Raw genomic sequence first — 12,758 nt, 5'->3', positions numbered from 1 at the left:
GCCCACGTGGCCGCCGGAAATCTTAGTTCCTGGGCAGCAGGTTCTAGGCGTCGAACTTAAGTTGGGAAAGTCTTGGCGGGCTGGTGAGTGGCTGGAGAACCCGCGTGCGTGGCCACGGTCCTTCCTCGTCCTCTGCGTCTTGGAGCCGCCACATGTCATATATTTTCAGTGTTTGAGTTGCGCGTGCAACAGGCGCTCAATAAGCGTGAGGCGCGAATGCTTGTGCCTATGTTGGTGGGAGGTCTGGAATAAGGTCCCTGGTCGGAGCAGTGAAAGAGGCAGGGATGTGTGTGTGCGTGCGTGTGTGTGTGTGTGTGTGTGTGTGTGTGTCTGGGTCCAACCTGCAGCAGTCCGGACCCCTAGGAAGCCTCCAGATCAAGCACAGGACGCTGTTCACACCAGGGTTCCAAGCCACCTACATATCCCATGGGTCTTAAAAAAAAACGTATTCTCCGCAGCTGGAGGAGAAACTCGGGCGCAAGTTGTGACTATCTTGTAGGTAAGGAAGCGGAGTCCTACAGTTACGCGATGGATTTCAGGCTGGGAATAGCTCGAGGAGAGCGAGCCCTTTAAGACTATGTAAGACTATGCCCAGTAGGCCTGTCCGGGTCTCTCCAGGGAGAGGAGGGGCGGGGCCTGGCGCGTTAGCCCCTCCCACCCGGGCCCCGCCCCGGCGCCCGTCCCGCCCCCGGCTCTCTGCCCGCGGCGCCTTTGATGTTCCGACCCGCCAGCTCCCGAAGCCGCTGTGCCCCGCGCCCACTGGCCGCTCAGGCGGAGTCAGCGCGCGCTCCGCCCGCCGCGCTCCGGGCTCGGAGCTCCGCACCCTGGGCTCGCCGCCTCCCGGGCCGCCTCCGCGCCCCGCACCCGGCGCCCCGGCGGGCGCAGCGCACCATGCCGCAGCTGGACTCGGGCGGGGGCGGTGCGGGTGCAGGCGACGACCTCGGCGCGCCCGACGAGCTGCTGGCCTTCCAAGACGAAGGCGAGGAACAGGACGACAAGAGCCGCGACAGCGCCGCGGGCCCCGAGCGGGACCTGGCCGAGCTCAAGTCCTCACTGGTGAATGAGTCCGAGGGCGCGGCCGCGAGCGCCGGGGTCCCGGGTTCCGGAGTCCGGGTGCATGGAGAGGCCGAGGGAGCGCCCGAGGTGAGCCCGGCCCGCTCCTCCCCGGAGGGCCTCGTCCCGGGTTGGGATCGTGCGGACCCGCCCCCCCCACCCCCCCGCGCCCGCGGCCCTCGTGGGTTCCATCCCGGGATCCCCTTGTGTCTCCTCTGCCCCTCACGACCCCTCTCCTTCGCTCTGCAGGCCCTCGGACGAGAGCACACTTCGCAGAGACTTTTCCCGGACAAACTTCCAGAGTCCCTAGAGGACGGTGAGTTCTGCGCGGCTCGGCAAGGCGCTAGAACCCGGGGTGGGGGAGTGGGGGGCGGGTTTCCCGGGCGCCGCTGAGCTAGAGTCACTTCCGGTGCCCTGACCTTTATAGGAGTAAACAGACCCCCGCCATCTCCGCCTCCCCTCCAGCCCAGGTGACTGACTAATCCTTTGCCTTGGGGAGCAAGCCTTGGCTAAGGTTCCCAGGCGGAGGGCGGGGTGAGGAGTCAAGTCCCGGCCGCTAAGTGGAGGCCTGGACTCTGGGTCTTTCCCCCAAAACTTGGCATTGCGGATATTGTCACCCGTTCGCCGGTCAAGTCACGAACCTGAAGGGGACCCCTTGGCAGTTTTTTTGTTTTTCTCTTGATCAGACAGCTTTCAGCCCTTAGGAGCAGCTGGCTGGGCTGGTGTCTGACCCAGCTGTGGTTTTTCCAGGCCTGAAGGCCCCGGAGTGTGCCAGCGGCATGTACAAAGAGACCGTCTACTCTGCCTTCAATCTGCTCATGCACTATCCACCGGCCTCCGGAGCAGGGCAGCACCCCCAGTCTCAACCCCCGCTGGTAAGTGACCCCAGAAGTCAGGCACTGTAATGGACTGGCTACCTCCTTGCCTATGCAGATGAAGCTTGGACAAAAAGGGACTTCTGCCCGGATGAGAATTTCTAGATGCGCTTTTGCAGTTCACACTCAGTGGAGTCTGACCCAAAAGGAGAACTCTGACATGCCTGCTCTCCGCTCTTTCTCACCTGGGGTGGGGGGCCTGTCTTTCTTCCCAGCTTGCTCAAGCAGGTGCCGGTGTTGGACCATGCTGGGGTTGGGGGTCGGGGTCTTCTGAAACCTGTTTGGAGTTGATATGCTTCCCTATCGTGATGTGCGTGCTCTGAATAAGAGCTTTGCGGTTAGCCTTCTCCAGAGAAGCAAGGTTAGCTTTCTCCAGGGAAGCAAGGGAGCTCGGGTGAGAAGAATGGGTCGACCTAATCTTTTCCGTTTCCTAGCTGTGCCTCAGGAGTTACCGTCACCGGTCCACTGTCCTTACTGGCCATACATAGGCCCTTGCTAGGGACCCTTTCCACACGGTGTGGGTTTTGAGCAGGCTGGCCTGGCCTCACACACACCAGGAAGAGTGCTACAACTCACGAGTGTTGGTTAGGGGTCGTCAGGCTTTGTGACGTGGTTGTGCTCGTCGTGAGCCAGACCTTTGGCCCTTTGCTGCAGGTAAAGTGTGGCGAGCTGGTTCTGAGCTGGGTAGCAGCAAAACGCTATTTTTGAAAAGTGCTAGGATTCCGGACTGTCCTCAGTTGGGGACTAGGGTGTATGGAAAGCATGGAGGTCTGTTGGGTATAGCCACACCAGTGCAGGTTCCCCAGGCTAGAGGCTCTGATGGCTAGTGGCAGGGTCCATGCAGAAGACAGGATAACTACAAGAATGGTCGTTCTAAAAAGCAGCTCCCTAGTGAGGCTTGTGGGAAGCGAGAAGATGGATGCTGTTCTCCAGGAACAAGCTTTGTCTAAGGTTTCCTGCTAGGAGGGTGAGGTGGGGAGTCTGGGCCACTTAGCAGAGGAGAACCTGGTACCCTCTAGAGATGGACTCCCGTTCTTCACCTGTAAGCTGTGCGTGCCGGCTGTGCGGTCTGTCCGCCTGCCTTTCTGCTCTGGGGTGGCTTGGTGTCTGAAGTGCTTCTCTTGTATACGAAGAGGTGGCTGGCTCCGGACACTGTCACTTGCTCTAGAGACTTGTGCCTTGTACAAGCAATGCTTAACAAAGACAACCTTTTAAAATCCCCTAGTGGGTGTAAAGCCATTGAGCTGGGGGCCAGCTGGCATAACCTACCAGTTTGAAATCACTGGCAAGCATTATTTGGGCTGGGCCTAGGCTCACTGTGGTAACCATGAGTAGACAAAAGGCAGAGCCCCCCAGGATCTGCCTGGCAGGGCAGTCTTTCAGGACGGCACAGCAACACAGGAAGAGGGCAGTGTGATTTGGGGGTTCACTCATAGATTGAGCCAGAGACAGGAGATGCCTCGAGCTGCCAGCGGTGGGTGGAAGGGCTATTCAGCCTGCGTAAGGGTGATGGGACCCAGGGAGGACCATGAGCAGGAGAGTGGTGGTGGATTCCCACAGTCAGGACCAGTAGCACTCACCTAGCTTAGGGCTATGCGGATTTTGTTTTGGAGTCCTTCTCGAGGTGCAGCAGATGGACAGCTGTGTGTCACTGTCCCCTGCCTTCCTTGTCAGCCACCGTCCTCTGGTAACACGGGAGGTGGAGGACAGGCTCTGGTACTGAGTTTCTTGACCATGGCAAAAGCTGCTGAGCAGGGCTAGACAGACAGAGGCAGGGGCTTGTATTGGAGGGGTGCTGGGTTAGGGGGATAGATGTACATGAGTGTAGAGAGACTATCGTGTGTGTGTGTGTGTGTGTGTGTGTGTGTGTGTGTGTGATGCATATGAGGGCGTGCACACTCCAAGGATAACTCTGTGAAGTCTTCTCTCCACTCTGTCATGGGTTCTGAGGATGGAACTCAGATCATCAGGCTTACACAGGGTTTTTAGCTGCTAAGCCATCTTCCTGGCTCGAGAGAGTCTCTTAAGCAAATCTGACAGAACACAGAGCAAATATAAGTTTAAAAAAAGTAAGAATAGCTTGCAACCTGTGAAGTGTTGGGTGTTTCAAGTAGAGTTTGGTTTTACAAAGCAAAGTTGGTCATCCCGTGTTTTGGGAGCACATTGGTCACCTGACTTCAAGGCTCACTTGTGTGGTGCTGGGAAAGACGCCCTCATTCTCTTAACAGGTAAGGAGTGCCTTGCAAGGGCCCTGGGGCAGGGAGTCTTTTGCCAAAGCTGATTCTTTCCCACACCCCTCTGTAGGAGTACAGACAGTAAGCCACTCATGCCCTGCCGACTGGCCTTGGACACAGGCTTCCTCTCTCTTTTACCCGGCCTTTCCTGAGGACATACAGGAGATCAGTAGTTATGCTGAGATGCTGAAGACCAATGTGTAGACCTCCCTAGGTATTAGGGAAAGCCTGCTCCGGGGAGCTTCCCTGCCCACGTGGCTACCACATTGGAGACATCTAAACAGGCCAACTTGAGCCTTGCCCAGAGCAGTGAGCCAAATTCTGAGTCACAGCCAACTGCCGTGGAACACAGACTCTCATCCCTTGCCCAAGTAGCTTTTTTGGTGTTTTGGCGTCTTTTACACCTTCTCCAGGAATGGGAAATTGGTCAAAGTTGACTCCTCCACCGGTGTTGGTGAGGCATCTCCTGTTGGCTTGTAGACAATGGTCTAGACCAATAGCCGGGGATTGTGTGGGTTTTTGTTTCTACACACTCATGCATGCTGCTGCGTGTGTGTTGGGTCAGAGAACTTGGGGGAGCTGTATTTCTCCTTCATGTGTGTCCCAGGGATCAAACTCAGGTTCTGGTGCCGGGCTGGGCAGCAGGCCTCCGCCTGTTTTTTGTCCTGTTTCCTCTGATTTCAGACTCAGAACAGGGTTGGGTAGGGAGAGTGGGGAGTGAGCTGATGCGCTAGGCTGGGCTCTGGGGGTGGGTGCTGGGCTGAGTAAGGTGTCATTCCTTAAGGAAACTCAGGCAAATGGCTTTGCATGATGGTGCTATCCTGAACAGGACAGAGACAGCATGAATCTTTGGCCCCTTCTATGGGCTCTCTTGGTTGTTTTTTGTTGTTGTTTCGTTTTGATTTTTGTTTTTCGAGACAGGGTTTCTGTGTGTAACTTTGGAGCCTGTCCTGGAACTCACTGTGTAGACCAGGCTGGCCTCGAACTCACAGAGATCCACCTGGCTCTGCCTCCCTAGTGCTGAGATTAAAGGTGTGCGCCACCACCGCCCGGCTTCTATGGGCCCTTGTTGGAGCCTGTGAGCTGGAAATAGCAAATCATTGAAATGGTTGAGAATAAGGGGGCTGATCGCTAGTGGCCGTGGGGTTCCTTTTGGGGTGACGAAGATGTCAGAATGAGCTTGTGGTAACTGATGCACAGCCTTCCATAGCTACTAAAAGCCACAGAATTGGATGCTTTAAAGAGGTGCACTTTGTGGTACATGACTTACGTCTCAATTTTTTTGTTCGTTTGTTTGTTTTGTTTTTTAAAACTGAAGCTTTTGTCCATGGCAGAGGTCACATTCCGGGTTCCTAGTCCCCGCAGGTCTCTGGTACTTGTCTAGGTGCTCATCCGGTGGGCCTAACCGCCCTTCCTGTTTGGAGGCTGAAGGTGGAGACAGGACGCATCCTTGGGCCCCCGGCCCCTCTGTGCTCCTGAGTTGAGGTCCAGGCTGAAAGCCGTGCAGTGAACAACCCTTGGTGGAGCAGGACTCCTGGGAGCCCAGGAAGGAGGTACCGTTGCCTTGTGTGCTCCCGTCAGAGCTAGGTGAGGAGAAGTCCCTACCATCCAGCCGTCCCCACAGAGAGGGTTTCCTGCAGGCCTTAGCGGTAGCACCAGTCTAGGTCATAGTGAAGCTTGTTGGGGGAGTTAGGTGGAGTGTGGCACCAGGGTGCCACATGACCGTAAGCAAGGTTGGCCCCAGGAATGCCCAGCTCTGGCTGCGAGGGACTCCAGTGAGCAGCATTGTAAACCACTGGGTGTTCAACAGAAGAGGACAAGGAAGGGCCCAGCATGCACTGGGGCCTCCCTCCAGAAAGTTATGTGGATCAGGGATGTGTCTCCAGAGACATCTCAGACCCCCCTGTTCTGGACTTTGTCATGCCACCCGCCCAGTACCCACCCTGTTGCTGTCTTCTGGATGGCAGCAGATGCCTCCTCCAGGGTCCCCTTGCTTTGCTCTCTGTCCCCGACCCATACCTTAACCAACAGTCACATACTAGTGAAAGGGTGCCTTAGGAACCTGGGTCAGATCTCATCTCTTGCCTCACTGGACCACTTAGGACTTGCACTGCTCACGGAGGAAGTCTAAACTGCCTACCACAGCTTGAGTGCTGAGGCTCCCCATCTTCCCCTTCCCCCACAGCAGCTGGCTCCATGTCCTTGTGGGGCCCACACCTAGAGGGTCGTGTCCCGTCCCGTCCACCCCCTCCCCCCCCCCCCCCGTGCTGTCCCTTCCCCAGCTCTTCGTGTGGGTACCACCTCATTCCTTGTTCGGCATTACTTCAGGAACCTCTGACCAGTCGTGCTCAGGGCCTTGGCTACCTGGCAGCTCATCAGACCAAGGCAGTGGGCGCTGCTCTCTAGGGCACTTGCTGTGTCCTTCTGTTAATGTCTCCTGGTTTCCCTTCTGGACAGTGGACTAGGAAGCACCCTTCTAGAAGTAGAGTGAGGATGTGCAACTTTGCCAGAGAGGAGCCAGGGCACTTGGGGGCAGCCATTGGCCGTGGTTGATCTCGGCTCTCCTGGGCCCAGGAGTGGCTCATCGGCCTTCACGTGGCTTCCCATCTAGAGGGCTGTGCTTCCTCTTTGGGCCAGAGAGTTCTGATTGTCTGAACCCTGAAGGTATAGGGCTCAGGCTGCCAGGCTCCTACCTGGCACCTGCCCCGCCTCAGGGGGCTCTTGGGTGGGATGCAGTATTCCTGAAAGGCCCCACCACCACCACCACAAAGGTTTAGTCCATACAGAGCTGTCGTTGAGAATGTGAGGGAATCAGATTTTGTAAGGAAAGGGGAGAAGAGATTTCCCGTCTTTGGCTGCTGAACCACTGGCAGACTTTTTCCTGGCCCTGCACACACAGGCTCCTGGTTTATGGAGCTCTGTGGAAGTATAGCCCCCAGGCGCCACCCATGCATCTGCTTACAGTTCTTTACCTCAGTGTCCATTTGGATGATGCTCCCAGAGCACACATCCAGAGTCATTCTAGGACCAGGAAACAGTGCAGCCCCAGGTCATTCACTGTAGGTTTTGAGTCTGCAACTGTCCCCAGCGGGTATAAAGCCTGAGTGCCCCTGGGCTGAAGTGACATTTTGTCTTTGTTGCTTTGCACTCAGTGGGTGGGCAGTGGGACTTGAAGTTCCCAGGAACTGCATTTCTTTGAAGCCTGGGAGGGCTGTGAAGGATTGGGGTAGCATTTGGGCTATTTGCTGCCTCTCCTCTGTCCCTAAGCTGGAAATTTCTGAAGGTGCCTTGCACCTTACTGCTGTTATCGGGGCCAGGAAGCCTGCCCTGCAAACTCCTGCTTAGAGCTGGGCTATCCTGCCCTGGGCAAGGATAGCTACAACTCAGGGCTGCTTCTGACTCCTCTGGGAGGGCAGGAGGAGCTAGCTCAGCAGGGCACAGAGACTGTATCCTCAGGCTCAGAGGCCAACACAAAGCCCTGATGGGGTGGTTGCTAGGACCAGTAGGACCCAGTTTTCTGCCCCAGCTCTGCCTGGATCTGTGGTTGTATCTGAGCCATGGGTTGGGGTGCAGTTACAGGAGGGTGGGGTGGAGGGTGTACTCTGTAGGGACCACAGAGCTCCCCTGTCCCTGAAAGCAGCAAGGGTGAGTTGAACTGTTAAGCATTCTGGGGGTGCCAGTTTAAAGTCCTATAACTGCTGGGGTTAGATTAGGTTGCCGAGGAGGGCGGGGAGCCACAGTCCCTCTGAGCCTCCTCAGGTCTGCTGTGGTCCCAGAACCATAGAGTCACACCCCCTCACACCTTGTGACTGGGGTTTCCTGCCACTGTGTACAAACAAGGCTCCGTTGGAGGAAACAGGTGTTTTATCAGGTCACAGGAACATCACCATCCCCCAACTGTACAGTCCTCAGATTCCTGAGCAACACCCTCCTGCAGTGGGGACAGGGAAGCCAGGTGAGAAGGAGTTTAGCACAAAGAGGAAAACCATTTAGTCTGGAAGGTCCATCCTCTGCTCCTGGTGGGTATGGCACTCCCCAGCTGGATGGCCCTGGGAAAGTTACCTGCCACCCTCTGAAAGCAAGGATGTGAGGGCTCTGTTCTCTTTGGGGAATGAGACATGACATGTGAAGTCCACATTGAGTGGGCCATGGCAGCTTGTGGCCTCCTATCCTTCGGGCTGGGCTGGGGTCCCCCAAGCAGCCAGCATCTCCTAATAGTAGTGCCTGTTAGAGCCTTGGGTCCACGCTCTAGTGTTGAGCCACATGGATGGGAAGGTACCACTGCCCACAGAGCTCAGTCCTTGGCGAGACAAAGAGCTGCTGCCCGAGAACCCCAGCTCAGCTGAGGTTCTGCTTTGCTGAATGGAAGGCACAGGAGTGGAGGAGGCTGCCGGGCAGGGGCAGCTGCAGAGGCTTCCGGAGAGAAGCCTCTGCCGCGGAGAGTGGGAGGGCGCCCTGGGTGGAGCACAGCAGAGCAGAGGAGAGAGGCCTAGATGGGCTTGTTTCCATCACCTGGACAGACCCAACCCCAGGGTCCTTGAGGAGTGTGAGGTGAGGCTGGGGAAGGCTGCCAGTAAGGATCTTGCTTGTGACCCTGGGGCCCAGGCCTCACTGGTTCCAGAGCCTGGGGGGTGGGGGTGGGCACATGCCATGGGTTGGCAGCCATGGCAGGGCAGGGCGGTGCCCACCACAGATGGTTTGGGTTGGACATGGAGGCGGAGGGCCGTGGCAGGCAGAGCTGGCAGCTGGGGCAGGGTGGACACTGGGAGTGGCGGGGTGATTGGAGGAATGTGAGCAGACCGCAGGAGGGGTGAGCTCTGGGCTAGGGAGACCCAAGGATGCTGGCCAGTGTAAAGGCTAGAGAGTCTCCAAGATGGGTGCTCTTGTCATTCAGCCCATTGGTGATCCAGTCAAGGTGGAGGAGGGCCTCTAATCAGGAATTCATCTAGCAAGGCTCTGAGGTCCCAGACTTAAGGAGGTTCCTAGAACCCAGAATATTCTCTGCCGCCTCCTTCAGGCAGTTTGAGGCCTCCCATCACACACAGACTCTAGTGGTGCACGCCTTTAATCCCAGCACTTGGGGGGCAGAGGCAGGTAGATTGATGTGAGTGCAGGGCCAACCTGGTCTACATAGCAAGTTCCAGGACAGCTGGAACAACAACAAAACCAAAATGAAAACCAAAAACCCACAACAACAAACCACTTAAAAACTAACAAACAAAACAGACTTTAAAAAGATGTAGCTAGGCTGGAGCTGGAGCTCAGTTGGTAGAGTGCCTGCCTAGCATGCACATAGCCCTGGGGTTAATCCCAGAGTTCAAGGCCAGCCTGGGCTACGTGAGACCCTGTCTCAAGAAAAACAAAGGAGCATGGCTTCGGTAGTTGGCTTCAGACTGGAAAGCTTTCTTCAGCCTGGGTGGGCTCATCATCCATTTTCCTGGGTTTTTGTTTGTTTGTTTTTGGTGGTACTGGGGGTTTAAACAAAACCTCTCCACCACTGAGCTATATTTCCAGGTACCCCTCTTCTCTCTCTGGTTAACTTGGAACTGGCTGTGTATGTAGCCCAGGCTGGCATGGAATTTGTAAAGATCCTTCTTTCCTCTGCCACCCAAGTACTTAGGAGTTAGGAGCCGCCATACCGCCATACCGGTCCATGCTCTGTAAGATAGGTCTCACAGCGTCTCCTCAGCTGGCCGTGCATCCGCTCTGGGACACTTGCAGCTCTTGAGCTGCTCCTGTTTCAGCCTCCTAGGTCATTGAGGTTACAGGCTCGTGTCTCCAAAACTCAGTGGGGTTTGCTCTCGTCAGAGGTTTTGTACCCATCTGCTGCCGCGGGTCCTTTTGGTGAAGGCCCTCGGGATGGAGGATGTGTCTGTCACTTGCTGGGGGCCTTTGCCTCAGCAGAGCTGGGAAGGGTGTGAGTTTGGTTTTCTCCTGCCAGGAGGCTGCTCTCGTGGCCTGTCCCACCCATGGAGACTGCCTCCCTGGACTGCACCCAGATTCTGCCTTAGAGCCAGAGCCAAGCGGGTGACACAGCCTTCCCTCGAGGCCCCGACTCTACAGCCAGAACTCCCTGGAGATCAGAGGAAGTAGACACGCTGTCAAATAAATACGCTTCCTTCACAACCCCTCATCCCCCATTAAAACAGCCACCTCCCTCTCCAAGGCCAGGGGAGCTGTCTGGGCCCCACACTGTCTGCTTCCAGATGACGTGTATATAGCAGAGACTCCAGGCCTGGGTGGGCAGGTCTGGGCCCCAGGGAATAATGGGTGTGGGCTCAGGATGTGCATGGTTAGTGCTACCCAAACCCCATTAAGTCTGAGCAGGCCTGGGGTCAGTGGTGGTGGAGCACTCCCTTCAGGCTGGTTTCCCTGTGAGGGCAGGGGGTTGTGGTGGCCTGTTGACTTCTCTGGGACTCAGTGTCCTCAGTGGGTCGGAATCCTGGCCCCAGCAGGATTCCTGAGGTTCAGATAGGTATAAACTGGAAAGGCCTGATGAGGTGGGCCTCAGGTAGGATTTGAAGGCCATTGCAAGGACCAGCCTCACCACTAGGTAGCAGGAGCCATGGGAAGGGACGGACAGGGGATGGGAACCCAGGACGGAGACGCTGAGTAACTCTGACTTGTCTCTGGTGTCAGGGGCCCAGCCTCCTGGCCTGCTGGGCCGCCATCTGAAACGCATTACTGATGCTTTGTAAACTCCCATCATTCAGCCACATGAAAGCCTCAGACCTAAAAATAGCTGCTCCCAGAGGACGCCCCGCACTGGTGGGGCTCAGCTGACCTCTGCACACCAACCCTCCTCCATGCCACCTCCCTTGCCCAAGAGCCCCGAATGGCAGGGCTGCACATACCCACCCACCCAGTGTGGGCAGCCACTGCCTGAGGCCGCTCTGTGTAGACATGTCTCTTACTCTGCTGGCCAAGGCTTCAGGCCCGAGGCCTTACCTGGGGCGGACTGTCTGGAACAGGAGAAAGGCTGCTGGAGGGTGTGTTGTGGACCCTTCCTTAGGCTTGTCCTTTCCTGGAATCCTGTGGGAGGCTCCATATGCAGCAAGTGGAACCATCAAGGGCACCAAGGCCCATCCCAACATTGACTGTTAAGTGTGGGACAGGAGGGTCACTGGCTGAGGTGCTGGGAAGGGAAGGCTGGGCCTGTCTGATGATGGGTGGCGTGGAAAACCAGCAGCAGGAGGCCTCCCAGCTGCTAGCACTGACTCCTTGCCCTGCTTTCTGTGGGCTCCCTCTCCCTATGGTCTCTGACCAACTGCAAACCACTCTTTTCTCTAAAAATAAACACGCTTATGGAATTGGGGGAAGCTTTGTAGCTATCAAAGGAAATAATAGGGTGTTTAAGAAAATTACATTGCGTTTTAAATAACCAGCATGAAAGTCATTAAGTTTGAAGTTTCACTCAGATCAGATGGCTCTGTGGCCGCCTGGTGGCCAGGCAGGCAGAGGGTGGGTGGGCCTCTGATGCTTAGAGGCAGCCTGTGGGGAGCAGTGGGGTCTTTGCCAGGCATGGCTGGACACTTGGGGTGTGCCGGTTGTGGCAGCCACCCCAGAGCGTGATGGTGGGCTTTGAAGCAGTGTGCGGCCCCAGGAGCTGCCCTGCTGTGGGGGGTAGCCCTGTGGGTGGGGGTCTAGGGAACAAATGAAACAGGGAGATCCAAGGCCAAGAGGTTGGTTGCTATGTCAAGTGAAACACGCAGGGATGCTTTGATCAGCAACGGCTGGAAAGGATAAAGGGTCCAGGCTGCATCTGCTCCTTTTAATACTAGATTCTCAGTGCCCACTCAGGGACTGGCACTCACTAGGTGCTCAGAGAACAGTTAAACATTTCAAGCCGGGCGGAAGGCAGAGCCAGGCGGATCTCTGTGAGTTCAAGGCTGGCCTGGTCTGCAGAGCGAGATCTAGGACAGGCTCCAAAGCTACACAGAGAAACCCTGTCTCAAAAATCCAAAAAGAAAAAAGAAAAACAAAACAAAACAAAAAACATTTCATGTATCGTGATATATCTTCCTTTATGCCAGAACTAAAACAATATAGGTTCCAAGTACTGCCTGGCACACTGGAAGCCCTCCCTAGGTTCAGTCCCTAGTGCTGCATAAACTGGGTATAGTGGTCGACCCCTATGATCCTAGGATCAGACAGACCTTCAGGGTCATCCTCAACTATGTATCGCGGTCAAGGCCAAGGCTACACAAGGCCCTGTTTGGTTTGGTTTATTTAGCGGGGGGCTCATTTGGTAGCGTGGTTGTTGTATAAGCAGAAAGACCTGAGTTTTAGCTCCTCAGCACCCATGAAAAGTTGGGTGGTAGTGTATATTTGCAACTCCAGTACCAGGGTGCAGGCATAACTGACCCCGGAGCTTTCTAGCCAGCCAGCCTAGCTGGTGAGCTCTGGATTTCGTGAGAGAGACCCTGTCTCAGAAAATAGAAAACGAGGAGGAAATCTTTGACCTCTGGCTGCCATATACACACACTTATGCACATGTTCCTACATGCGCACAAACACAGAAACATAAACACACACACACACACAGTGAGTGTGTTATTGCCATCATCTTCAGATGGGGGAGCTGAGGCTCATAGAA

General features: G+C 55.9%; 1 protein-coding gene across 3 annotated transcripts in view; it reads left to right on the top strand.

The window, feature by feature from the left end:
- Positions 1-855: 855 nt before the first annotated feature.
- Positions 856-12,758, top strand: part of Tcf7 (transcription factor 7) — a 29,960-nt gene continuing 18,057 nt past the window's right edge. For all 3 annotated transcript variants that reach the window (XM_059270531.1, XM_059270532.1, XM_059270533.1), the window contains exons 1-3: positions 856-1,143; positions 1,303-1,369; positions 1,804-1,928. In XM_059270531.1, coding sequence (XP_059126514.1) covers positions 892-1,143; positions 1,303-1,369; positions 1,804-1,928 — 444 coding nt within the window. In that variant the 5' untranslated portion in view covers positions 856-891. The remainder of the gene's footprint in view (positions 1,144-1,302; positions 1,370-1,803; positions 1,929-12,758) is intronic.

This window comes from Peromyscus eremicus, chromosome 8a (assembly GCF_949786415.1).
Source record: "Peromyscus eremicus chromosome 8a, PerEre_H2_v1, whole genome shotgun sequence".
Lineage (NCBI taxonomy): Eukaryota > Metazoa > Chordata > Mammalia > Rodentia > Cricetidae > Peromyscus > Peromyscus eremicus.
The sequence above is the reverse complement of the archived record's forward strand: the minus strand, read 5'-3'. Positions and strand labels throughout refer to the sequence as shown.